General features: G+C 47.3%; 2 protein-coding genes across 2 annotated transcripts in view; one reads left to right on the top strand and one right to left on the bottom strand.

Moving 5' to 3' along the window:
* Window positions 1-5,901: 5,901 nt before the first annotated feature.
* On the top strand, window positions 5,902-10,929 carry LOC134380100 (uncharacterized; the record flags this gene model as incomplete). The annotated part of the gene is given in 1 exon segment (XM_063099625.1): window positions 5,902-10,929. A coding segment is annotated over 1 exon segment (5,028 nt), but the record flags the coding sequence as incomplete, so codon positions are not given.
* Window positions 10,930-16,800: 5,871 nt separating this feature from the next.
* Window positions 16,801-23,935, bottom strand: part of RASSF2 (Ras association domain family member 2) — a 28,437-nt gene continuing 21,302 nt past the window's right edge. Inside the window, exons 5-11 of the mRNA XM_063075399.1 lie at window positions 23,410-23,498; window positions 21,715-21,875; window positions 20,766-20,867; window positions 20,252-20,303; window positions 19,645-19,766; window positions 18,334-18,431; window positions 16,801-16,870 (exon numbers count right to left, since the gene is read on the bottom strand). Coding sequence (XP_062931469.1) covers window positions 16,801-16,870; window positions 18,334-18,431; window positions 19,645-19,766; window positions 20,252-20,303; window positions 20,766-20,867; window positions 21,715-21,875; window positions 23,410-23,498 — 694 coding nt within the window. The remainder of the gene's footprint in view (window positions 16,871-18,333; window positions 18,432-19,644; window positions 19,767-20,251; window positions 20,304-20,765; window positions 20,868-21,714; window positions 21,876-23,409; window positions 23,499-23,935) is intronic.

The raw sequence follows: 23,935 nt of genomic DNA, 5'->3' as shown, positions 1-23,935 counted from the left end.
GGGGAGCAGGGAGTGTCATGTGTGCCCAGGTGGGGCAAAGCACACATTTATCCAGAAGACACCGTACAAAGGTCTTGGTTAGCCAATCAGGCATTGCATCTGGTACCCAAGTCTTAAGAGAACTTCAGAACGTAAGAAACTAAAAGTAGAACAGGCTGACAGTGTATTCTGGCTAACCTCAGGTTTCCAGAATTCATGATATGTATTTTTTTTCTCCTTTTAAAAGCTTTTGCTCATCCAATTTCTGAAAGAAGTGTTGTGAGTACAATTGAAAGTGGATCTGTGTCCAGGGTGACTGAGCCTAACAGGGAATTTCCCAGTTTCTCACATGGGGACTCCATCCTCAGGTTCCTGTGTACTCAAGATAGTAGAGTGGCTGGTTTTCTCAAAGGCCCTAGAAAACTACTGATGTGCTCCTTCCATCTTGTTTGTGTCTGTGTGTGTATTACATACATGTGTACGTACATTACGTGCATATATGACTTTGGAACATGGGAACTGCATTTGAATTGCATGGTTGGCCTTGTATTACAATAGAAATTCTGAAGTTGAGTGCTTAGAAAAACTGACTCCAGCAGGGAAACCAGGGCCTAGTCTAGCTTTATCTTCCGGCCATGGTTTTTTTTGTTTTCTTGTGTGTTGTGTATGTGTACATGTTTTTGGATCCTTGATAGTTTTGGGCTTGCTAAGCAGGAAATTTTAATTTAAAAGCCAACATATTAGAAGCATGAAAGAAATGTAATCCCACCACACCAAGGCACATTTTTCATAAGTTTTTAAATCTGCAATCATATTGAGCATTCTATTTTATTCACTTTGCAGAATAGTATTTTCCATGTCTCTACATAAACTTTACAATTACACTTTCAGTGGCTGAATAATATTCATGTTTATGGTTTTTATTTTACCTATACCATTATCACAGAAGAAAAAAAGCAAGAAAAAAATCTACTTGTCTTTTTATTGGAAAAATAGATTTGTAGATCAATTTGGAGAGAGCTGATAAATTTCCCATCCTTAAATGAGGTATATCTTTCAATTTTTTAATTTTATTTTTAAGCCTTTTATTAGATTAGATACTTAGAAATACATAGAAATATGATACATTTTTTATATATTCTCATTGTTCTAGCAACCTTGCAACATTCATTTAGTATTTATAGTAATTTATCTCTAGATTATTATGACCTCTTTTTCTTCGTTTTTGTTTTGGCAGCTGGCTGGTACAGGGATGGAACCCTGGACCTTGGTGTTATCAGCACCCTGCTCTAACCAGCTGAGCTAACCAGCCAGCCCCCAATTATGACCAGTTTTAATTCAGCTTTTACTTGTTGGTTTCTCTCAATGGGTTGTAGATGTTGTAGTTTGTTCTTTTTTGTTTAGTTAGCTCAAGAGCTTTTGGCTAAATTACTTGAATTGATTTTTGAGTCAACTTGTGTTATAGACAAAATTTGGTTAAGGAATTTTAACAACTTAAGTTAAACAATACATTGATAAGTGATCTTTCCTTGGGATCGTTTTGGCTTTAAGGCTTTTTATAACCCCAGACATACAATATTCGCTAAACATGGGAGTTCTTATGAGCAGTTTGTTTCCAAAGTCAAACCCAGACATCTCTGAGACATAACTACTTTCCATTAGCAAGATGGACCCATGCTGTAATGCTCCTTCTGCCCCAGCACTTGGCTACCTCCAGGAGCCCAGGGTTTTCTCAGTGGAGGATATCGTAAAATACCCAGCTATGGGTGCTGCTGACCCTATAGATGGCTCTGCAGGCATGGGCAGGTGGCACAAGGGGCAGTTTAGATGGACTTGGTGGCTAGCAGGGGACATTCAAAGCCATGAGCTATGGAGTTGTATGAGCTCCTTGTTTATTTTTGATATTAACCCCCTTCAGATATATGGTTTGCAAATATTGTCTCCCATTCCATAGGTTGTCTTTTTCATTTTGCTGATTGTTTCCTTTGCTGTGCAGAAGCTTTTTGTCTGATGGAGTCCCACTTGTTTGTTTTTGCTTTTGTTGCCTATGCTTTTGGTCCTATCCAAAAAATTAGGGTACAAACTTTCAGTTATAAGATAAAAAAGTTCTGAGGCTCTAATGTACATTGTGGTGACTATAGTTAATAATACTGTATTGTTTACTTGAAATTTGCTAAGGAAGTAGATCCTAAGTGTCCTTACCATATACACACACAAAATGGTAACTATGAATGGTGATTAATGTGTTCATTAATGTAATTTGGTGATCATTTCACAATGTATATGTATATCAAATCGTCAGGTTGGACATCTTGAATATATGCAGTTTTATGTGTTAAATATATTTCAATAAAGCTGCAAAAGTAAATAAAAATGTTTTTATATTTAAAAATATACAATCCCCCCCAGTCATGAGTTAATGCTAATGTGTCCAATTTTAAAACTCTACTAAGAAAAATATATCTTGCTCTAACGTAATTTAAAGCAGGCTTAGCAAAACATTGATATGTAAAGTATCCATATTATATTTTGCATTTTACCAAAACAGGTGTTTAGATTTCAGTTCTATCCTAAAGTTTAAACTTAACATTTAAATTCCAACTTATGGTTACTTCTTCAAAATCTTTCATTAAAATTATGAGAAGCTGCTCTTTGCCCAGCGCATAGGATGGTCACATTTATCATCCACATTGGGACTTTTTGAGAGTAAAAGGGGGTGCGGTTAATAATTACACCAGAAGAACAGACATAAACTGCAACTGTCCTGAGCTAACTGGGACTTATGGTTCCTACCAAAGGGCCTACAGTTTCAAAAACTTCTAAAGTTATAAAGTATATAAATTATTTATTTATATAAAGTCAACTTACATACTTATACAACTTATATACTTAATTTAAATCATAAGTCATAGTTTTTATTTTGCATGGTTTTAAAATAATAGCAATGTCAATTTTACCCAAGTGCAATTTTCAGTACAGTAGAGTTTGCTTGCATCTAAGTGTTCCAGCAACCTATTCAAATGTATTCAAAACTTCACAATAAAGTCTTGTACTTCAACCAATTCCATTCAGTAGTAACTCCACTACCTAAAATAGATAACACCAAATTCTTTCATAAAATGTTTCCATAAAGCAAGCCAAGAACTGTCAGCTCCCTTTGTAGAAGGCAGTTAGTATTTATTGGGTGATTTTAGGCACCCTAACATCTATGAGGTTTACTGCCTGATTTGGGGTTTTGGTGAGACCCCAAACAGACCATTTGTCTTTTGTCTATACCATCTCCATCCACATAATGTGCAGTAGAAAAATCTCACTGCCTTGGAAGGGTTAACTTCCTGCTCATTTATTTCACCCAACTTAGATAATACAGAAACTGAAAAGCTATCACTTGGACTAAAAATTCTAAAGGTAGGAAACCAAAAGAACAATCAAAGGGAGCAGTGATTTATGCAGACTTTTCTCTCTCTCTTTCTTGATTCTCTGTCTTGGTTGTTACCTTTTTCTAGAGGCCAAATTATGATGGTCATTATTTATGCTCCATGGCCAGGCCAGGTTTCCTAGGAAGACGGTTGTTAATCACCTGTTCAAACTTTATGAACCAATCACGCTACCCTCTGTATTAGGGTTCTTCGGAGAAACAGAAACAGAACCAATAGGATGAGAGAGAGAGAGAGAGAGAGAGTGTGTGTGTGTATAGATAGAGAAAATTTATTTTAAGGAGTTGGCTCACATGATTGATGTTGCAATTTGACTCTAGAAGCAGACTGGAGACAGAATCTCTTCTTCCTCAGGGGCCCTTAGTCTTTTCTTTTAAGGCCTTCAACTGACTGGATAAGGCCCACCCACATTATGGAGGACAATCTGCTCAAAATCTACTGATTTAAGGGTCGGACACTTAGCTCAGTTGGTTAGAGCATGGTGGTATAACACCAAGGTCAAGGGCTTGGATACTTGTAGTAGCCAGCCACCAAAATCATCATCATCATCATCATCTACTGATTTAAATGTTAATCTCATCTAAAAAATACCTTCACAGCAACATCTAGACTAGTGTTTGACCTAGTATCTGGGCACCATGGCCTACCCAAGTTGACACATAAAATTAACCATCAAGCCTTCCCTGCACCATGGGGTAGAAATTGAGTCCCAGTCTGAAAGTCATACACTTGGGGACCTCTGAGGGGCTGCCTCCAGCAGAGGCAAGCCCAGGTTCCTATACCCCTGCAGAGTGGCTGGGCCATTTTACAGGTGAGGAAACCAAGTCCTAGGAACAGGTTCACTGAGTTGGTCCCAGGGTCTGAATGAGCCAGGAGTGGAGTGAGGTCATTGATCCAGCTCTTACCACAACAACACCTGGCTCCCCTGGGGTCTCAACTCAACACCCATAGGGGGACAGTCTCATTTCATTTCCTATTTGGAACATCACAGCCAGGTCCAAGGCCCTTCAAACCATAAATTCTGGGGGAAGAAATTAACTTATCTCCTGGGTGGCCTTCACATTCCTGTCCCCCTTACAACCCCCTCTCACATTCAGGGGACACACATGGACCCATCCACAATGGGACTTCTCTTTGAAAAGTGCTTTATTTTAATAAGATCTAAGTCATGTGCATTGAAACATATCAAAATGTTACAAAAATGTACAGCTCTGTATGGAGGCCTTGTCAAATTACGTTAAGATGCCTAAACACATCAGTTGATAATTTCAGAACCAAACATTGAACCAGGTCATGTACCATCACTGAAAGGCAAGTTATGATTAAGAAGAGAATACCTCACAAAAGCTACAACAAGTGAAAAACCCTTAAGAAACACTAGTAATTACACACCAGAAACCATCAGCCTGGAAACAGGTCTGCGATCGGCTGGGAAGACCCCAGGGATAAACTGAGACTTTTCCCCTTCACAGCTTGCGCATCTCTTGTGCTCAGTTAAAACATGGAGGTGGTGGGTACTTCCCATGACGGGGTAAAGCTTTCGATTATGTCAGAGAAAAGAGGTGCCACATTCATTTTTATTTCTACCATTCTAGTGAAGGAAGTGCTTTTTACAAGGGTATAGGGAAAGTACAGCCAAGAGGGCAGGTCTGAGATATCTGCAGTTATGCACCTGGGCCCCAGCCCGGAGCCAAGGGCGGATAGTTCCCAGAAGTAGATAAGTCAGTTAAAGTTTCAAGAGTGCCCCTCAACTGTTTCAAGGACTCCCACTTGACCAGAGTCCACCCCTGGCTTGATTTGAACTAACCAATTACCTTGCTTCTTGCTTCTGTACCCGCGCTTTTTGCTACAAAACAAGCCCAGAAACTCCACCCGGCGCGCCAGTCTTCCGAAAGACTGTGTCGCCCGGGTACCCGTGTGTTCAAATAAACCTCTTGCTGATTGCATCCGAACCCGTGGTCTCGCTGTTCCTTGGGAGGGTCTCCAAACCAATTGACCGCCTACTCCAGGGGTCTCTCATTTGGGGGCTCGTCCGGGATCGGAGACCCCCACCCAGGGACCACCGACCCACCAACGGGAGGTAAGCTGGCCAGCAGTCGCTCTGTGTCTTGTCTCTGTGTCTTGTCTCTGTGTCTTGTCTCTGTGTCTAACTCAGTGATTCCGACTGTCCCACAGGGTGCGCACATTTTGGTTTTGGTTTGTTCCGGGTTGACGTGTGAGTAGCGAACAGACGTGTTCGGGGGCTCACCACCCGGTAATCCTGGGAGACGTCCCAGGATCAGGGGAGGACCAGGGACGCCTGGTGGACCCCCCAGCAGAGGATCATTGCGTTTTGATCCCGTCGTCGCGCCTAGGGAGGCGCGCTCTGCCATCTGAGTCCTTTTCCTGCCTTTACGCAACTCGGTCTCGCCGACGCTTTTGGTTTCTTTTTGTCTTATTTGTAGTAAGTGTCTCTCTTATTGTCCCTCTCTTCGAGGTCTATGAAATGGGACAAGGTACTTCTACCCCTCTCTCTCTCACTCTAGATCACTGGAAAGATGTAAAGACCAGGGCTCATAACCAATCCGTGGAAATCAAAAAAGGAAAATGGCAGACTCTCTGCTCTTCCGAATGGCCTACATTCGGCATAGGGTGGCCGCCAGAAGGAACCTTTAATCTCTCTGTCCTTTTTGCAGTTAAAAAGATTGTCTTCCAGGAAACCGGAGGACATCCAGACCAAGTCCCATACATTGTGGTGTGGCTGGACCTCGCCCAGAGCCCTCCTCCGTGGGTGCCACCCTCCGTCAAGGTCGCTGTTGCCTCTGGCCCAGAAAATTCTCGAGGACCACTTACAAGGAGGCCCTCCGCTCCTCCCCCAATCCCCATTTATCCCGCAACAGACGATTTACTCCTTATGTCTGAACCCCCGCCTTACCCGGCAGCACTGCCACCTCCCTTGGCCCCCCAAGCGGTCGGACCGGCGCCGAGCCAGGCGCCCGATACTTCTGACCTTGGGGGACTAGCCGCCAGGACCAGGAGCCGTCGCGTCCGTAGCCCGGCGGACGACTCGGGTCCTGACTCCACTGTGGTTTTGCCCCTCCGAGCCGTGGGACCCCCGGCCGAGCCCAACGGCCTGGTCCCTCTACAATATTGGCCTTTCTCCTCAGCAGACCTCTATAATTGGAAGTCTAACCATCCTTCTTTCTCTGAGAACCCAGCAGGACTCACAGGGCTCCTTGAATCTCTTATGTTTTCCCATCAGCCAACTTGGGACGACTGTCAACAACTTTTACAGATTCTATTCACCACTGAGGAGCGAGAAAGGATCCTCCTGGAGGCTCGCAAGAACGTCCTCGGGGACAACGGGGCCCCTACTCAGCTCGAGAACCTCATTAATGAGGCTTTTCCCCTTAATCGGCCCCAGTGGGATTACAACACGGCCGCAGGTAGGGAGCGTCTCCTGGTCTACCGCCGGACTCTAGTGGCAGGTCTCAAAGGGGCAGCCCGGCGCCCCACTAATTTGGCCAAGGTAAGAGAGGTCTTGCAGGGACCGGCTGAACCCCCTTCGGTTTTTTTAGAACGTCTAACCGAGGCCTATAGGAGATATACTCCGTTTGACCCCTCTTCTGAGGGGCAGCAGGCTGCAGTTGCCATGGCCTTCATCGGGCAGTCAGCCCCAGATATTAAAAGGAAGTTACAGAGGCTAGAAGGGCTCCAAGACTATTCCTTACAAGATTTAGTAAGGGAGGCAGAAAAAGTGTATCATAAGAGAGAGACAGAAGAAGAGAGACAAGACAGAGAAAAAAAGGAGGCAGAAGAAAGGGAAAGACGACGCGATAAGCGCCAAGAGAAAAATTTAACTAGGATTCTGGCCGCAGTAGTAGGTGAAAGAGAGTCTAGAGACAGGAAGGCAGAAAACCTGAGCAACCGGGCGAGGCAGACACCTAGGGAAAGAAGACCCCCCCTGGACAGAGACCAGTGCGCATACTGTAAAGAAAAGGGGCATTGGGCAAGAGAATGTCCCCAAAAGAAAAACATCCGGAAAGCCAAAGTTCTGTCCCTAGATGACTAGGGGAGTCGGGGTTCGGATCCCCTCCCCGAACCTAGGGTAATGCTGACTGTGGAGGGGACCCCCATCGAGTTCCTAGTCGACACTGGGGCTGAGCACTCGGTATTGACCCAGCCTCTGGGTAAAGTAGGGTCCAGACGGACAGTTGTGGAAGGGGCAACAGGCAGTAAAATCTACCCCTGGACCACAAAGAGACTTTTAAAGATTGGACATAAACAAGTGACCCACTCCTTCCTGGTCATACCCGAGTGCCCTGCTCCTCTGTTAGGCAGGGACCTCCTAACCAAACTAAAAGCCCAGATCCAGTTCTCGGCTGAGGGTCCACAAGTAACGTGGGATGATCGCCCTACTATGTGCCTGGTCCTAAGCTTAGAAGAAGAATACCGGCTACATGAAAGACCAGTTCCCTCCTCTATTGATCCGTCCTGGCTCCAGCTTTTTCCCTCTGTATGGGCCGAGAAAGCAGGCATGGGACTGGCCAAACAAGTCCCACCAGTAATAGTAGAACTAAAATCAGGTGCCTCACCGGTGACTGTTCGTCAATACCCAATGAGCAAGGAGGCCCAAGAAGGCATCAGGCCTCACATCCAAAGATTCTTAAACCTAGGAGTCCTGGTGCCCTGTCAGTCGCCCTGGAATACCCCTCTGTTGCCTGTAAAAAAGTCAGGGACCAATGACTATCGGCCAGTCCAAGACCTGAGGGAAATTAATAAGAGGGTGCAGGATATACATCCTACCGTCCCAAATCCTTACAGCCTCCTGAGCTCCCTCCCGCCTAGCCACACCTGGTATTCAGTCCTGGATCTTAAGGACGCCTTCTTCTGCCTCAGGCTACATCCCAACAGCCAGCCGTTGTTCGCGTTTGAGTGGAGGGACCCAGAAAAAGGCACCACAGGTCAGCTGACCTGGACCCGGCTGCCACAGGGGTTTAAGAACTCTCCCACCATCTTCGACGAAGCCCTCCACCGGGATTTGGCTCCCTTTAGGGCCCTCAACTCCCAGGTAATATTACTCCAATATGTGGACGACCTCCTGGTGGCGGCCCCCACATACAAGGACTGCAAAGAAGGGACACAAAAACTCCTACAAGAGTTAAGTAGGTTGGGATATCGGGTATCAGCTAAAAAGGCCCAGCTCTGCCAGAGAGAGGTCACCTATCTGGGGTATCTGCTCAAAGAGGGAAAAAGGTGGCTGACCCCGGCTCGAAAGGCTACTGTTATGAAAATTCCTACCCCCACGACCCCTAGACAGGTTCGTGAGTTCTTGGGTACTGCTGGATTCTGCAGGCTTTGGATCCCTGGGTTCGCCACCCTAGCTGCACCCTTGTACCCCTTGACAAAAGAGGGCAACTCTTTTATTTGGACTGAGGAACATCAGAGGGCTCTTGATTACATAAAAAAAGCCTTGCTGTCAGCCCCTGCTCTGGCCCTCCCGGATCTCACCAAACCATTCACTCTATATGTAGATGAAAGAGCCGGCGTAGCCCGGGGAGTGCTCACTCAGGCTCTAGGGCCCTGGCGGCGGCCGGTAGCCTATCTATCAAAAAAACTAGATCCGGTGGCCAGCGGGTGGCCAACCTGCCTGAAAGCGGTTGCAGCCGTTGCGCTCCTTCTCAAAGACGCTGATAAACTGACTCTGGGGCAAAACGTGACTGTGATTGCTTCCCATAGCCTCGAAAGCATCGTGCGGCAGCCCCCCGACCGATGGATGACCAACGCTAGGATGACTCATTACCAGAGCTTACTACTGAATGAAAAGGTAACATTCGCTCCCCCTGCCATCCTAAACCCAGCTACTCTACTACCAGCCGAACCGGAAGCCACCCCAGTGCACAGGTGTTCCGAGATCCTCGCCGAAGAAACTGGGACTCGCCAGGACCTCAAGGATCAGCCATTGCCTGGGGTGCCAACCTGGTATACGGACGGTAGTAGTTTTATTGTGGAAGGTAGACGGCGGGCAGGGGCCGCCATCGTAGATGGCCAGCGGACGGTGTGGGCGAGCAGCTTGCCGGAAGGTACGTCAGCTCAAAGGGCCGAACTGGTGGCTTTGACCCAGGCGTTGCGCCTGGCTGAAGGAAAAAACATCAACATCTATACAGACAGCAGGTACGCTTTCGCCACTGCTCATGTTCATGGGGCAATATATAAACAAAGGGGGCTGCTCACTTCGGCTGGAAAAGACATTAAAAACAAAGAAGAAATTTTGGCCCTGCTAGAGGCCATCCACCTCCCCAAACAGGTCGCTATTATCCACTGCCCCGGCCACCAGAAGGGAAGCGACCCTGTAGCCACCGGAAACCGGAGGGCCGATGAGGCTGCAAAACAAGCCGCCCTGTCGACCAGAGTGCTGGCAGAAACTACCAAACCTCAAGAGCCAATCGAACCCGCCCAGACAAAGGCCAAGCTAGGAGAACTCACCCCTGACCAAGGAAAAGAATTCATTCAACGGCTACACCGGCTGACGCACTTGGGACCAGCAAAACTTCTCCAATTGATAAATCGCACCAGCCTCCTCATCCCAAACCTCTCGTCTGCAGTTCGCGAAGTCGCCAGTCAGTGTCAAGCTTGTGCCATGACTAATGCGGTCGCAACCTACCGAGAGACCGGAAAAAGACAACGAGGAGATCGACCCGGCGTATACTGGGGAGTAGACTTCACAGAGATAAAGCCTGGTCGGTATGGAAACAGGTATCTGCTGGTATTTATAGATACTTTCTCTGGATGGGTAGAAGCTTTTCCTACCAAGACTGAAACGGCCCTGACCGTCTGCAAAAAGATATTAGAAGAAATCCTACCCCGCTTCGGGATCCCTAAGGTACTCGGGTCAGATAACGGCCCAGCCTTTGTTGCTCAGGTAAGTCAGGGACTGGCCACTCAACTGGGGATACAATGGAAATTACATTGTGCGTATAGACCCCAGAGCTCAGGACAGGTAGAAAGAATGAACAGGACAATCAAAGAGACCTTGACTAAATTAGCCTTAGAGACCGGTGGAAAAGATTGGGTGGCTCTCCTTCCTTTAGCGCTGCTCAGAGCCAGGAACACCCCTGGCCGGTTTGGTCTAACTCCCTATGAAATTCTCTATGGGGGACCGCCCCCTATACTTGGGTTTGGAGAGACGTTGGGTCCTGATGATAATTTCTTTCCTGTCTTATTCACTCATTTAAAGGCTTTAGAAGTTGTAAAAACCCAGATCTGGGACCAGATCAAGGAGGTATACGAGCCAGGCGCCGTGGCCATCCCTCATCCGTTCCAGGTCGGAGACCAAGTGCTTGTTAGGCGCCATCGGACCGGCAGCCTTGAGCCTCGGTGGAAAGGCCCGTACCTGGTGCTGCTGACCACACCAACAGCGGTAAAAGTGGACGGTATTGCGGCCTGGGTCCATGCTTCTCACCTCAAGCCTGCGCCACCCTCCATACCAGATGAATCCTGGGAGCTGGAAAGGACTGATAATCCTCTTAAGCTGCGCATTCGGCGGCGGCAGAACAAGCCTACCAAGTAATAACCCCAACCAGCCCACGTCCCTCACCTGGCAGGTACTGTCCCAAACTGGAAAGGTTGTCTGGTCCAAGACAGAAGTCCACCCCCTTTGGACTTGGTGGCCCCCCCTCACCCCTGATATATGTGCCCTGGCGGCGGGTCTCGAGACTTGGGATATTCCAGAAATTGATGCATCGGCCTCTAAAAGAGTCAGGCCTCCTGACTCAAACTATGAAAATTCTTACTACCAGGTCACTTGGGGAGCTCCAGGGTGCAGCTACCCGCGAGCTAGGAACAGGATGGCAGGATCCTCCTTCTACGTGTGTCCCCGGGATGGCCGGGACCTCTCAAAAGCTAGAACATGCGGGGGGCTAGAGTCCCTGTACTGTAAAGAATGGGGATGTGAGACCACGGGGACTGGTTATTGGCTATCTGGGTCTTCAGATCTCATAACTGTAGTGCGGAACCAGACTTCGGGGAACGGGGACTGTAACAGCTCCGGCTGGTGTAACCCCCTCCAGATAAGCTTTACAGAAAGAGGGCAGAGCTCCAGGGATTGGATGCAGGGAAGGACCTGGGGTCTAAGGCTCTATAAGACCGGGCATCCAGGCGTGCAATTGACTATTCGTCTGGTGGCCGCCAGCTTGCCAACTGTAGCCATAGGCCCCGACTCCGTCCTTACGGAGCAAGGACCTCCTGTAAAAGCGCCGTCTGACACCCTAGCCCCAGCGGCCAATAACTCTGCCGCCGCGGGACGAAAGCAAAATGACACCCTATCTACCCCGCTCCCTACCACGGGTGACAGACTCTTTGGCCTTATACAAGGGGCTTTCCTAGCCCTAAACAATACCAACCCTAACGCCACAGAGTCTTGCTGGCTCTGTCTGGCAATGGGCCCCCCTTATTATGAGGGGGCAGCCTTTCCGGGGGAACCCATCTATACCTCCAACTACTCCCAGTGTCGATGGGGGGCCCAAGGAAAGCTCACCCTCACTGAAGTCTCCGGAAGCGGGTTGTGCGTAGGAAAAGTACCCCCGACCCATCAGCGTCTTTGCAACCAGACCCATTCCATCAATTCCACCGGGAACAATCAATACCTGCTCCCCTCCAATCATAGCTGGTGGGCATGCAACACCGGCCTAACCCCCTGCCTCTCTACCTCAGTCTTTAATCAGTCTAAAGATTTCTGTACCCAGGTTCAGCTGATCCCTCGCATCTACTACCATCCTGGAGAAACCTTGTTGCAGGCCTATGACAATCCTCACCCCAGGGTAAAAAGAGAGCCCGTCTCACTTACCCTGGCTGTTTTACTGGGATTAGGGATCGCAGCAGGGATGGGTACTGGGACAGCCGCCTTAGTCAAAGGGCCCCTAGACCTCCAGCAAGGACTGACCAGCCTCCAGACCGCTATAGATACCGACCTCCGGGCCCTCCAAGACTCAGTCAGCAAGCTAGAAGCCTCACTAACCTCCTTGTCTGAGGTAGTGCTCCAAAATAGGAGAGGCCTTGACCTATTGTTCCTAAAAGAAGGAGGCCTCTGCGCAGCCCTAAAAGAACAGTGCTGTTTTTATGCGGATCACTCAGGTGTAGTGCGGGACTCCATGAACAAGCTCAAAGAAAGGCTAGATAAAAGACAGTTAGAACACAAACAAAACCAAAATTGGTATGAAGGGTGGTTCAATAACTCCCCTTGGTTGACCACCCTACTGTCAACCATCGCCGGGCCCCTATTACTCCTCCTTCTGTTGTTCACCCTTGGGCCCTGCGTCATCAATAGACTAGTCCAATTCATCAATGATAGGGTAAGTGCAGTTAAGATTCTGGTCCTTAGGCAAAAATACCAAAACTTAAATGGCGAAGATGACTTTTAATTCCGCTCTAAGATTAGAGCGATCCACAAGAGAAATGGGGGAATGAAGGAAGTGCTTTTTACAAGGGTATAGGGAAAGTACAGCCAAGAGGGCAGGTCTGAGATATCTGCAGTTATGCACCTGGGCCCCAGCCCGGAGCCAAGGGCGGATAGTTCCCAGAAGTAGATAAGTCAGTTAAAGTTTCAAGAGTGCCCCTCAACTGTTTCAAGGACTCCCACTTGACCAGAGTCCACCCCTGGCTTGATTTGAACTAACCAATTACCTTGCTTCTTGCTTCTGTACCCGCGCTTTTTGCTACAAAACAAGCCCAGAAACTCCACCCGGCGCGCCAGTCTTCCGAAAGACTGTGTCGCCCGGGTACCCGTGTGTTCAAATAAACCTCTTGCTGATTGCATCCGAACCCGTGGTCTCGCTGTTCCTTGGGAGGGTCTCCAAACCAATTGACCGCCTACTCCAGGGGTCTCTCACTAGGAGATCATATTTCATCTCATCTGACTCAAGCAAGACTTTGCATGAAATAATTTTAGTACAAACTCAAAAATCCATGCTGCTGTATCAGGGATGCTCACTGTATCTCCTGTCTCCTACCTTATTCCCCATATCATGATTTGGCCACCATGGACACTGAAAATCCCTTGTTCACATAGGAAGTTCTCTCCTGGAGAGGTATCTAGGACACCACGTTCTCCTTGTTACAGAGCTGTGAAATAAAATGTGGTTTTGTTCTTGTTTTACAGAGAGCTTCTCTTTCCTTGAGAGCTTCCTGCCTTTCTGTGGCCCTTATCCTTCCACCCTCCTGACACTCTGCAATAACCACCCAACTCTATAGAAAAGAATTCTCACCAAAATGTTTCTGCATGGAGAACAGATTTTGGGAGGTCATTATTATACCACTGATATGATGATAAAATGTCTTTATCTGGAGTTTCCTAGGAGAGAGAGTATTGTTTTCTTTTTGGTAGGGAGGAGAGAAGGGTGAAAATATTTCTCCTTGAAGCATTAGCATGTCTTAGACCTAATCCTCCCCTAGACCAGGCCTCAGCATTTTTCTCCAGGGTTGGTGGCTAAGCTTCTAAGATCCTCTCGCCTCAACCTCTACTTAAAGTTGGAGTCCATCCCGCCTGGAGACAATGTGCACAAACCTCACCAACATGCACGGGCAAGCCCATCATTTGTGCTTTTCAGCCCCTCCCCGTCGTAACCAGCTCCCCCCCCCCCCATTTAAGTTATCAACCTCCCACTAACGAGGTCACTGAGAATGTGACCTTGTGCTTAATTCCACCATCCCAGCCAGATGGGCTCAGGTTTTTCCTTCACTTGATCACCTTGTAACATAAGCCCCTGGGGGTAAAAAAAACAGATGCAGCTAAACTGCTTTTCACAAGTTGGAAAACAAAAGACAAAAAACACCTTTAAATTGGCCATTCATTCTTCACATGATTTCAGGTTCATTGCACACAATTACATAAACCCACACAAATCGGCTGAGGAGTTCAAAGCTGCAAGGCCACGTGCTACCAGTGAAAAAATGTGGTCCACATGGTGAAGTGTCCCTGTTTCAGCCGCTGCTATTTCAAAGAATCTTTCCAAAATTCCTGATCCAGCTATCAGGACGTGAGAAATGATCTCTAAACGGGGTGGGCCTAAATGGGAAAGTGAAGCCTGCATTAAGTGAAAATGTGTTGTATAAAACATGATTTCCCCTCACTTCCACCCCCAACCCTCCCCACTCCCCAATCTTTAAACAGCCAAGTCTACCTTAGAATCACTTTCTGGAAAAGTGATCTGGCAAACTGGCCATTTTGCAACATTTCCATACTTAACACTATCGTAGTGCTAGTGCAAGTTAAAGAGAAGTTTTATAAACTCAAAATATCTGTCCAACAAGAATTAGTAGTTAGTAATTTGCTTTGTGGAAATTCTTCCCCTCAACCCAAGGAGAATTATTGGGGCCCACGAGTGCTCTGAACATCCAAGATAAAAGTAACTAGAAGTTCTCCAAATTATTTTCTTAAATACGAAACTCAGGAGGTAAGGTTGCAATCACAAAACGGCTCTTTCCCATCTGTAAAAAAGGAAGCCTTGCCTTGCCCTCACCCCATTTTCTCCCCCTAATTCTGTGCATTTTGCAGAGGCCCACTGTGGTGTATGAATGAGACTAAGCCCTCTGGGTTTCCATTACACACTCCACGGGGCTGGTGGTGCTGTCCCCATGGAGAAGGGTTCACTAAAAGACTCCTGGCAAAATGCCAGGTGGCAGCACGCTTTTTGAAAGTCCACAAGAGACCACAGCTGTGAGTGTCAGGAAGCTGTGGAGAAGGCCACAGGTACAGGGGGGCAGGAGGTGCCCAGGGCAGGAATGGCTCTGCTGCAAAGGTCCACCTTCCTTTGGAGGCACTGACCAGTGGCTCTCCCTCCCTCAACTGCCCAGCTCTGCAAACCTTCCTTGAAGAGAAGGTGGAGAAGAGATGGGGGCGCCCCACCCCAACAAGGCTCAGAGACACCTGCTGTTAGGAGTTTCTGGGCTTGCCTGGTTGATCTCCTCATCAAGCATCCATCTGTCCCTCCTCAATTTGTATCAGTGCACTGGTGTCCAGCTGCCTGGCAATCTTTCCAATGGGGGTCACAGGGGATAGACTGTCCCTGCTCCATTCCCCCATTGGGGTTAGCCCTAAAGATCACCTGGTGGTTACTCAGAAAAGCTGAGAGAAGCTCTGTCCTCCCAATGCACCTTCACAGAACAGCCCAGAGAGCTTCCCTGAGTTCACACTGTCAGTAGCAGGACAAATCCTCATTCTTGAAGTCCACCTCCATGCACAAGGTAAGGGTAACCTGCACAAATCCAGAGGATGGAAAAAATAAAGCTTTGACTTCAAACAGACAGACTATGCTCTGAGTGCAGGAAGACCCTTGATGATGTGAAGATAGGCTGGGCTCAAAGGCACCTGTCATTTCTGCAGGTAACGTCCAACATTTCCCTTCAGTCCTAAGGAGGGGACTTGGAAACCTCCTGGCCACCATCCCAGAGCAAGCCAGGTCCTTGCCACACTAACCAGTCAGCTCCACGTGTGCACCAACGAGACCTTTGTTTCATGAGATCTTTCCTTCAACTCAAGGAAACACCAGAAAGATGGGTCGACAGCTTGATGCACAAAGAGAAACACACGGCTTCCTCTCCTGTCTCCTAGAGGTGGCCATGGAGGTGGGGCCAGAGGCTGAATCCATTCTTTACAGGCATCCACAAAGAACATCATATTCATCTTTGTTACTTAAGATGATCAAAGTTTCCAGTGTAAAAACTTGTGGGCTTATTGCATCTGCCCCACTGGTTGGTTTATCTTTTTCTTTCCATCAGACTTGTCCCAAGGGGATGGGGCTGTTATTTTGTTAGTTTCCAAGGATCTCACAATCACCGTTGCTTCTAGGCATACAGGGAGAATCTCTAACACAGCAATCCCCCAAATGATGAGCTTGAGGGATCCCCTTTCCCTTCTAAACATGGGCAGATATGTATGGCTGCTCCCTGGCATTTGAGGGGAGAAATCTTTTCTTCAGCCTAAAACCCCTCAGATCAGTGACTCCTCTGGTTTTCCTGCCCACGAGCAGCACATCCCCCAGCCTCACAGCACTTATGCTGGCTGCTTAGAATTTAATTGCATGTGAAATTATCAGGGAGGCACATGGACACGTACCATGTGTGTGCACGCACGCTTACTTACACCCACCCACCCACACACACACACACACACAATTTTGGGTCCTCCTTATAACAAAAATCAGAAGTCCTTGGAGTGAAAGAAAGGAGAGCAGGGATCCAGGGGCGGGGAGCTGTCTGCTGGTTTCTTCACCCTGCTGCAGGCAGCAGATGACTGCTTGTCCACAGCTGGAGAGGTTTGCATGTAAACACTTCCATGGAAAGAAAGCGCACAGCTTCCTGTTGGTCAACAGCAGCTCCTGCGGTGTCTGGATCCCCTCGTTCTGGTGGCTCAGATTGTTGCAGGGGTCTCAGCTATTTCCTCCAGCCTCTGCCGAATCATTAGCCGGAGCACCGTGTACCTGGGGGCAAGAAACAGCCTGGGGTAAGGAGCAGCCAGCAACATACCCCTCCTCATGATCTTCTCCATCACCGAGGTAAGAGCAGGTAGTACCAGGTGACAGCAATTGACACCGGGTAAAAGTGCAGGCCTATTGTCCTATCTCTTTGCTGCTTTCATCATTGGCCCACTCTTTAGACATTTTGTTGTTTATGTTAATCTCCATAACAGGATGAGAGGGAATAAAGAGGTCAAAACCAAATTAGATTATTTCACTATGATTAGAACGTCTGGCAAAAGAAGTATGTAAAGGTGAAAATAACAATAATAAGAATTCCATTAATTCAGTGCTTACTATATCCAAGGCACTATCCACACTACTTTATATGCAGAGTAGCTCATTAACCTTCACCTAGCCTAGACCATGTGAAATTGCCTATATGTGATCTCATAAAGTTCAACCTTATATCAATACCTGTGTTTTGCAGAAGAGGTCACAGCAACTACGAGGCATAGAGGTCCATGGCTTGTGGGTGAACTGCGTTTCCCCATGACTTCCCTGAACTATGGCACTGCAGATACTGGCATGGGCACTGTTGTGTGGGGCTAAAGTCTTACTTCTTATGTTCAGGCCTTTGCACTGCACAGTATAAGCTATTTTTAAAGTTTGGGACATACTAAGTGCTCAATAAATGTTAAGTGCTATCATACTAATTGTTGTCAATCCCGGCAAATACAGCATTGCTTTATTCTCCAGTGGCAAAAATCAATCCATAGTTTTACCATATCTATGAAACATAGTCTATTCTATGGCTACACCTAAAAAGGAAACCACAAAATTGCTCCCCAGAAAAAGCCTTACTGGACTTTTCAACCCTAGCAAAATTTCCAGAGAGACATGTTTAAAAGGGAGGAAGGGTGGTAAGAAAGGATCTTGGAGATAGGGAGGTCGGACTGCTTCTACTGCTCGGACAGCCTTCATGAGTCTCGAAGTCTTTTACCCTTGCCCTCACGCTTTTAGGCATGGGGTGGTGATACCCGCCCCAGGGACTGCACTGTCCTTTGAGGTTACCCCAGACTCTGCCCATGTCTTTGTAAATAGTCCCTTCATCAAACGCTCCTCCAAGACCCTTATCTGAGGAGGTGTCTGTTTCCTGCTGGGAGCCTGATGATACACTGGGTTTCTGAATCTAGACCCCAAAGAAACTTTAAACCAACACCTTCTTTTCAGATTCCTTCCATGAAAGGGGGTGGGTAAAAGACATATTGACGTCCCACATCAAAATAAGAAGCTGGCACGAGAAGCAGAGACCAACACACATAAGTTTCATCTGAGATCCATTTTGCCAATGGCAGTCCTCGAAGAAGGCGCATAGCCCGGGCCCACGCAGCAGCTGAGCACAGTCCCTACGAGGCACCTGGACAGAGGCCCCTCTTCGCTGAGGCCCCGGAGGAAGCCCAGCCAGCACCTAGGGCCAGGCTTACTTGCGCATCAGCTTCTTTACTTCCCGATCTTCTTCCTCTTGGAGTTTCTGGATGAAGCTTTTAAGGACAGGCATCTCGAACTTTATATACTGGGCCACCTGGGGAGGAAGAAGTAAATCTGGAGTGGATGCCCCCCCAGCATCATTCCAATTCCTTTAGGCGTCACTCTTATGCTAAGCACGAAGCCTCAGAGATCTATTTTTCCACTAACCCAGGTTTCCTTAAAGGGAGTAGCCAAACCCTATACCAGCCAAGGCTGGTACAGAGTCTGTAGTGAAGACCATGTCATTTACATGACACCATCTTATAACTTCTCATTTTTCATCTCATGTACCCAGTCCATGAAGAGGTGATGTCAAACACGGAAAAGCATTTTCTCCTGATACAGTGATGCAGAGAAAGAACTGAACCTACGATATTTAATAAGCCTCTTTGTTCTCCCCTAAGGGAATTTAAGGAACTATGCCTCAGAATTACAATCTGTGTCTCAAGTCTAAACAGATTTCCAAATATGAACTTGCTTCAGAGAGGCTGTGGGGGTGGGGGTGGCTCCCAGGTGAGTTAAAGTTAAACCACTGTTCCCCCTCCACCACCAGAATCCCCACCCTACTGTGAACTCTCCTTCATGGGAGAAGTATATTTCTCCACCCTGCTAATGCTGGGCTCGCTATGGGACTTGCTTTGGCTAATGGAATGTGTGCACACATGACTGACATATGCAAATCTGAGTGGAGGCTTCAAAAGCACCTTCATGGTTTGGCCTGGTTTCCTGTGCTCCAGCCATTCCTCATGAGGAGCATCCTCTGGCAGCCACTGCCCCCCTGAGCCTGGGTCTCTGAATGAGACATGCACTGCAGACCTGAAATCAACCCACAGCCTAGAGCAGAGCTGCTGCTACCAGCCCACAGAATATGAACAAAAAAGTAAACATGTACAACCTGTTGTAAGCGACTAAGATTTGCAGATGCGTGTTACTGTAGCAAAAGCCAATTATTACTTAAGATAAGGTACAATCACTGCTAACTTCTTCACATTGCTAAGAGAGTGTTTACAGAAACTTCTCAGCCCTCTTACAGCACCCTAGAAAGAAATGTATTCCTTCTGTGGAAATCACTTTCTGGTTGAGTATTCCTCCAACAATTCCCACAGGGCACACCCTCAACCTGGCCTCAAGAAAACCTGGTGTTGAAGAATGGCAGTAAGAGGGGCATGGTCTTCAGCCAAAAAGTCATGCTATACCCCAGTTGCAGGTAACCCAACCAAATCCCCCATCCTCCCGAGGACAGAACACCTGACCAAAAGGGGACTCACATCATAGGTGACTTCCTCCACCTGGTCCTTCTCCATAAGGAACACTTTGGAGACCTGTTCACATGGGCCCTGGAGGATTCGGGCAATCAGGGGGTAATCGGTGGACTTCAGCTTCTGTTTCTCTGGAACCACACACAACCAGGAGCAGACCTGAGTTTGGCCTGAGGCCTTTCTCACCATAAACAGTGATCAACTCAGGGGCCCAAATGGACCAGGCACCTTAGGAGATGCACCCATGCAAGTCAGGACACTGATTTGTAAGTAACTATTTAACAGATGTTGTTCAAAGCAACTTCCTCCCACTCCCCTCCCCACAACAATACTACCATGCCTCAAACCCTTTGGAAGATGCCACTTTGGAGGAATTGGGTTCTTGAGAAAACCTAGTTCCTTTTTTAATAAGCAGTTAGGTTTTAGAGTTTGTTTACTGACCACGTATGGCATTCCCCAGTGGACTCCTCCAGCAAGCCCACCAGCCTTAGAGGCAAACAATATTTGCAAGTTTCCAAAACCCAGACAACAAAAGAATGAGGCAGAGGTACTTTTTTTAACTTGCTATTTTGAGTTAATTAAAAGTTTTAAAGTACACTGCGTTCTTCAGACTTACCACCACTGGTATGGACCACGTACAAAGCAAACTCCTCTGCTGAATTCTCAATCTGAATCAAGAGCAAAAGACACTTGCTGAAAGCATATATTTAAACATTCTAACTTTGAACCACTGCCTGTTCTTTAACACTGCAAAGCTAGGAAGATTTTAGGCTCTTTTGAGGAGAGGGCTATTTCTCTACAACGCTCAGAAGTGACGAGTTCGGCAGGCAGAAAACTCCATCCACAACTGTAGAAAATAATAGCTGACATCTACAACAATGTGCCAGGCACGGTTCTACACATTTTACACATCTGAACTCGTCTGATACTCATGACAAGCCCATAACAAGTTCCCAGGAAGTGCTGAAGCTGTGACCCTTACCTTGAATAATGAGGGTCCAAAAAACCCAAACCCTCTGCCCGGCGCCCCCCAAACCACACGCTTTCCACAGCTCCCCTGACTACCCCTCTAAGGATCCTCCAGGCACACGTGCAACCCTGGCTGTGGCCATCCATCAAAGGGCACTTGCCTTAAATTTATTGAGCAGCAGCTTTAGGACCTGCGGGGTGGTCATGGTGCTGTTGATGCGAACATTAGTGACCGAGCCGTAGGCTGGCGTGAACACCGACGTCTGTCAATAGAAGGATCCAGCTCAGGGTGGAAGTGGGGACAAGGACCGAATACTAAAACCCAGGTGGTTACGGGGCAGTGACAATGGTACTCAGAATGTGCTTGCTAAGAGCCCCCTGACAATCTGGGGTGCATTGACAAAGCTACCCTCCGGGTTTACCTGACTCAGTTCCCGCTTCCCCTGGGAAGCTTAGAGCACCTGAACTCACAAATGGCAGGGCTGGGGCAGGGGGAATCGGACCAGATAAGTGAGGCCTTCTCTCTAGATAAAACACTCACAAAGACCCTTCCACTGGGACTTCAGCACCAGGAGGTCCTTAACCAATCTCCCACCATGAACTTGCTCCTAGGGGCAGGATTTGAACCAAGTGGCCGGAGGAAAGAAGGGGTCAGCTAGCTTGGGGTGGGGCGAGTGGTATGCAGACGTCTCCAGACCCGAGACCCCCAGCTCTGCTTTGGTGTCAGCCCTCAGCTCAGGGAAAAGTCAGACTACACACCCGTGTGCAGGAAGAGGGCCACACATGGATTTACCAGGGTTGTGGAGGGGAGGTTCAGGAGGTGCGCTTAAGGGGTCTTCAAGACTACAGCAGGGACGGCTTTGTACAGCACTCCCACCACACTAGCGAGGAACCCCAAGGGATCTCTGGGCCTCTTGACCTGAGTTCCCTCATCCTTCGCAAAGCCGGCAGAACCTGCAGCTCACCCACAACTCAAAGACTGCACAGCAAACACTTGGCTTTCAGGTGTCCCGCCAGAGACCACATGGCTGGAGCCCTGAGGGAGCAGCTGCCCAAGAAGGGGTCTTGTCTCCGAGGCTGTCCCCTTCCCCTACCCCCCATCCACTCTACCTTGTGGTTGTAGAAATGACCATTGATGGAAAAGCGGTGGCGTCGGATTCGCCGCTGGTCGCTGGGTGTCCTCACATTGCCACGGCGACGCACACCCACGTCACTGCGCGTGCGCATCAGCTGTGGGGTCTCTTCCTGCAGGGCCTTCAGGCCGCTGGAGTCTGAGAGGGAAGAGGGACGTGAGCTCTGTCTGCCCGGACCCAGGCCAGGATCCCCTCTGCATGGCCAGTGCTACCGCACCCACTGCCTCCCCCAAAATACATTTTATAAAAACGGTATTTCCTGCTGCGGGAAAAAGATAGGGCATGATTTACTTAGAAGCAGTACAGTGAAAGGTTCAGGGCACAGACTTCAATCCCAGCTCCACCACTGCAATATACTACTAGCCTCTCCGCGCTATAGTTTATAGTTTTTTAATAGTTTTCTCATCTATAAAATGGGATAATAGTAACCCCCACCTCACAGGATTGCTGTGAAGGTTTCAAAGAGTTAATACATGTAAAGCACTTAGAACAGTGCCTGGCACAAGATAAGCATGATATAAGGACTTGCACGATACTGCATAGTAATTCTGACACATGCTGACAACGTGGATGAACCCCGAGGACATTATGCTAAGTGAAATAAGCCAGTCCCCAAAAGACAAATACTGTGATTTCACTTACATGAGGTTCTTAGAGTAGTCAAAATCATAGAAACAGAAATGAGAATGGTGGTTGCTAAAGGCTTAGAGGAGGGGGAAATAGGGAGTTATTTAATGGGTGCAGAGTTTCACTTTTACAAGAGGAAAAGAGTTCTGGAGATGGATAGTGGTGACGGTTGCTCCAAATTATGAACGTACTTAATACTGAACTGTACACTAAAAAATGGCTAAGATGGTAAATTCTATGTTATGTATATTTTACCACAATAAAAAATTGGAAAAACATAATGCTTAATAAAGCACATAGATATAAATATATGGTGTTCACATAACATATTTCTATCTCTGTTGTGTGCATAAATATTAAATATTGACATTAACCCAATTGTGAAGCACAAGCAGGTTAATGTTTTTATTAAAATATATTTAATCCACATTATATATAAAAAGGATATTACAAACTGACACTATCTATCAACGTTACAAACGCACATAGCCTCAGACCCAGCAATTCCACTTGAAAGAATCCTACAGACACACCGACAAATATGTGAAATGACACATGTCCAAGGCCACTGACTACAATCTTGTTTGTCATAGCAAAGACTGAAAATGAATTAAATGTCTATCGATAGGGAGTGATTAAATAAATTATCATTTTCCAAACAATGGAATACTGCAAAGCTGTAAAGAATGAGGAAATTCTTTATGGATTTTAAGGGAACAATCCCCAAGATAGGTTGATAAATGAAAACAGCAATGTGCAAAATACTACCACTTGTGTAAGAAGGGAAAGGAAAGGAATTACATCCAACCCTAAAAGTATGTGGGTGTGTATTTGCTTGTATTTGCATAGAATACCATGGGAAGGATGCAATTAGGTTGCTTCTAGGTAGGCACATGAGGTGGGAGACTTTTAGTTTTCCTTAATACTATTTGAATCTTGAGCCATGTGAATTTTATATGTTCAAAAATAAATAAGATTACAATATCTATCACAGCTCTCCTCACAGTAAGCCCCCAACTGGAGGCTCCTCCCATAGCACATGTACCTGTGGGGCTCGGTGTCTGGTTGCTTTCCGAGGGTGCATCCACCTCTGAGATCTGGATGTCAGGCATGGTGAGGGGCTTCAGGATGGTGCTGTGGGGCAGAAAACAAACAAAAGAGAGATTGGTTTAGCCCTACAGAAAGATGCTGCCACTCCTGCAACCCCTCACTCCTGCAAGGGGAGCACTTTGCTTGTGCCAGGCTGGGTATTGGCACCCATCAAGCAATGAGGGATGCAGGGTGGGCTGCGCTGAGCATCCCATGAGGCTGGCCCAGCTCCCAGGCTGAGGATGGTGGGGAGGGGGAGCTCTGGAGAGAGAAGATATCCTCTCCCAGCATCTGCAGTAACACAAGCACCCAATTCATCAGGCCCAGGATGGAGAACACTGAAGAACAAAACCCGTGTGTTGCTTCCTGCACTGAGATTCTAAGCACGGATGGGTTCTATGGCTCGTTTGGAAAACCCAAATAATGGCCATTTGTTTCTCAGAGCAGGATTCTAGTTCAGATCCATTTCTGTTGGAGGAATA

The sequence above is a fragment of the Cynocephalus volans genome, chromosome 1 (genome assembly GCF_027409185.1).
Source record: "Cynocephalus volans isolate mCynVol1 chromosome 1, mCynVol1.pri, whole genome shotgun sequence".
Classification (NCBI taxonomy): domain Eukaryota; kingdom Metazoa; phylum Chordata; class Mammalia; order Dermoptera; family Cynocephalidae; genus Cynocephalus; species Cynocephalus volans.
This window is presented reverse-complemented; position numbering and strand designations above follow the sequence as displayed.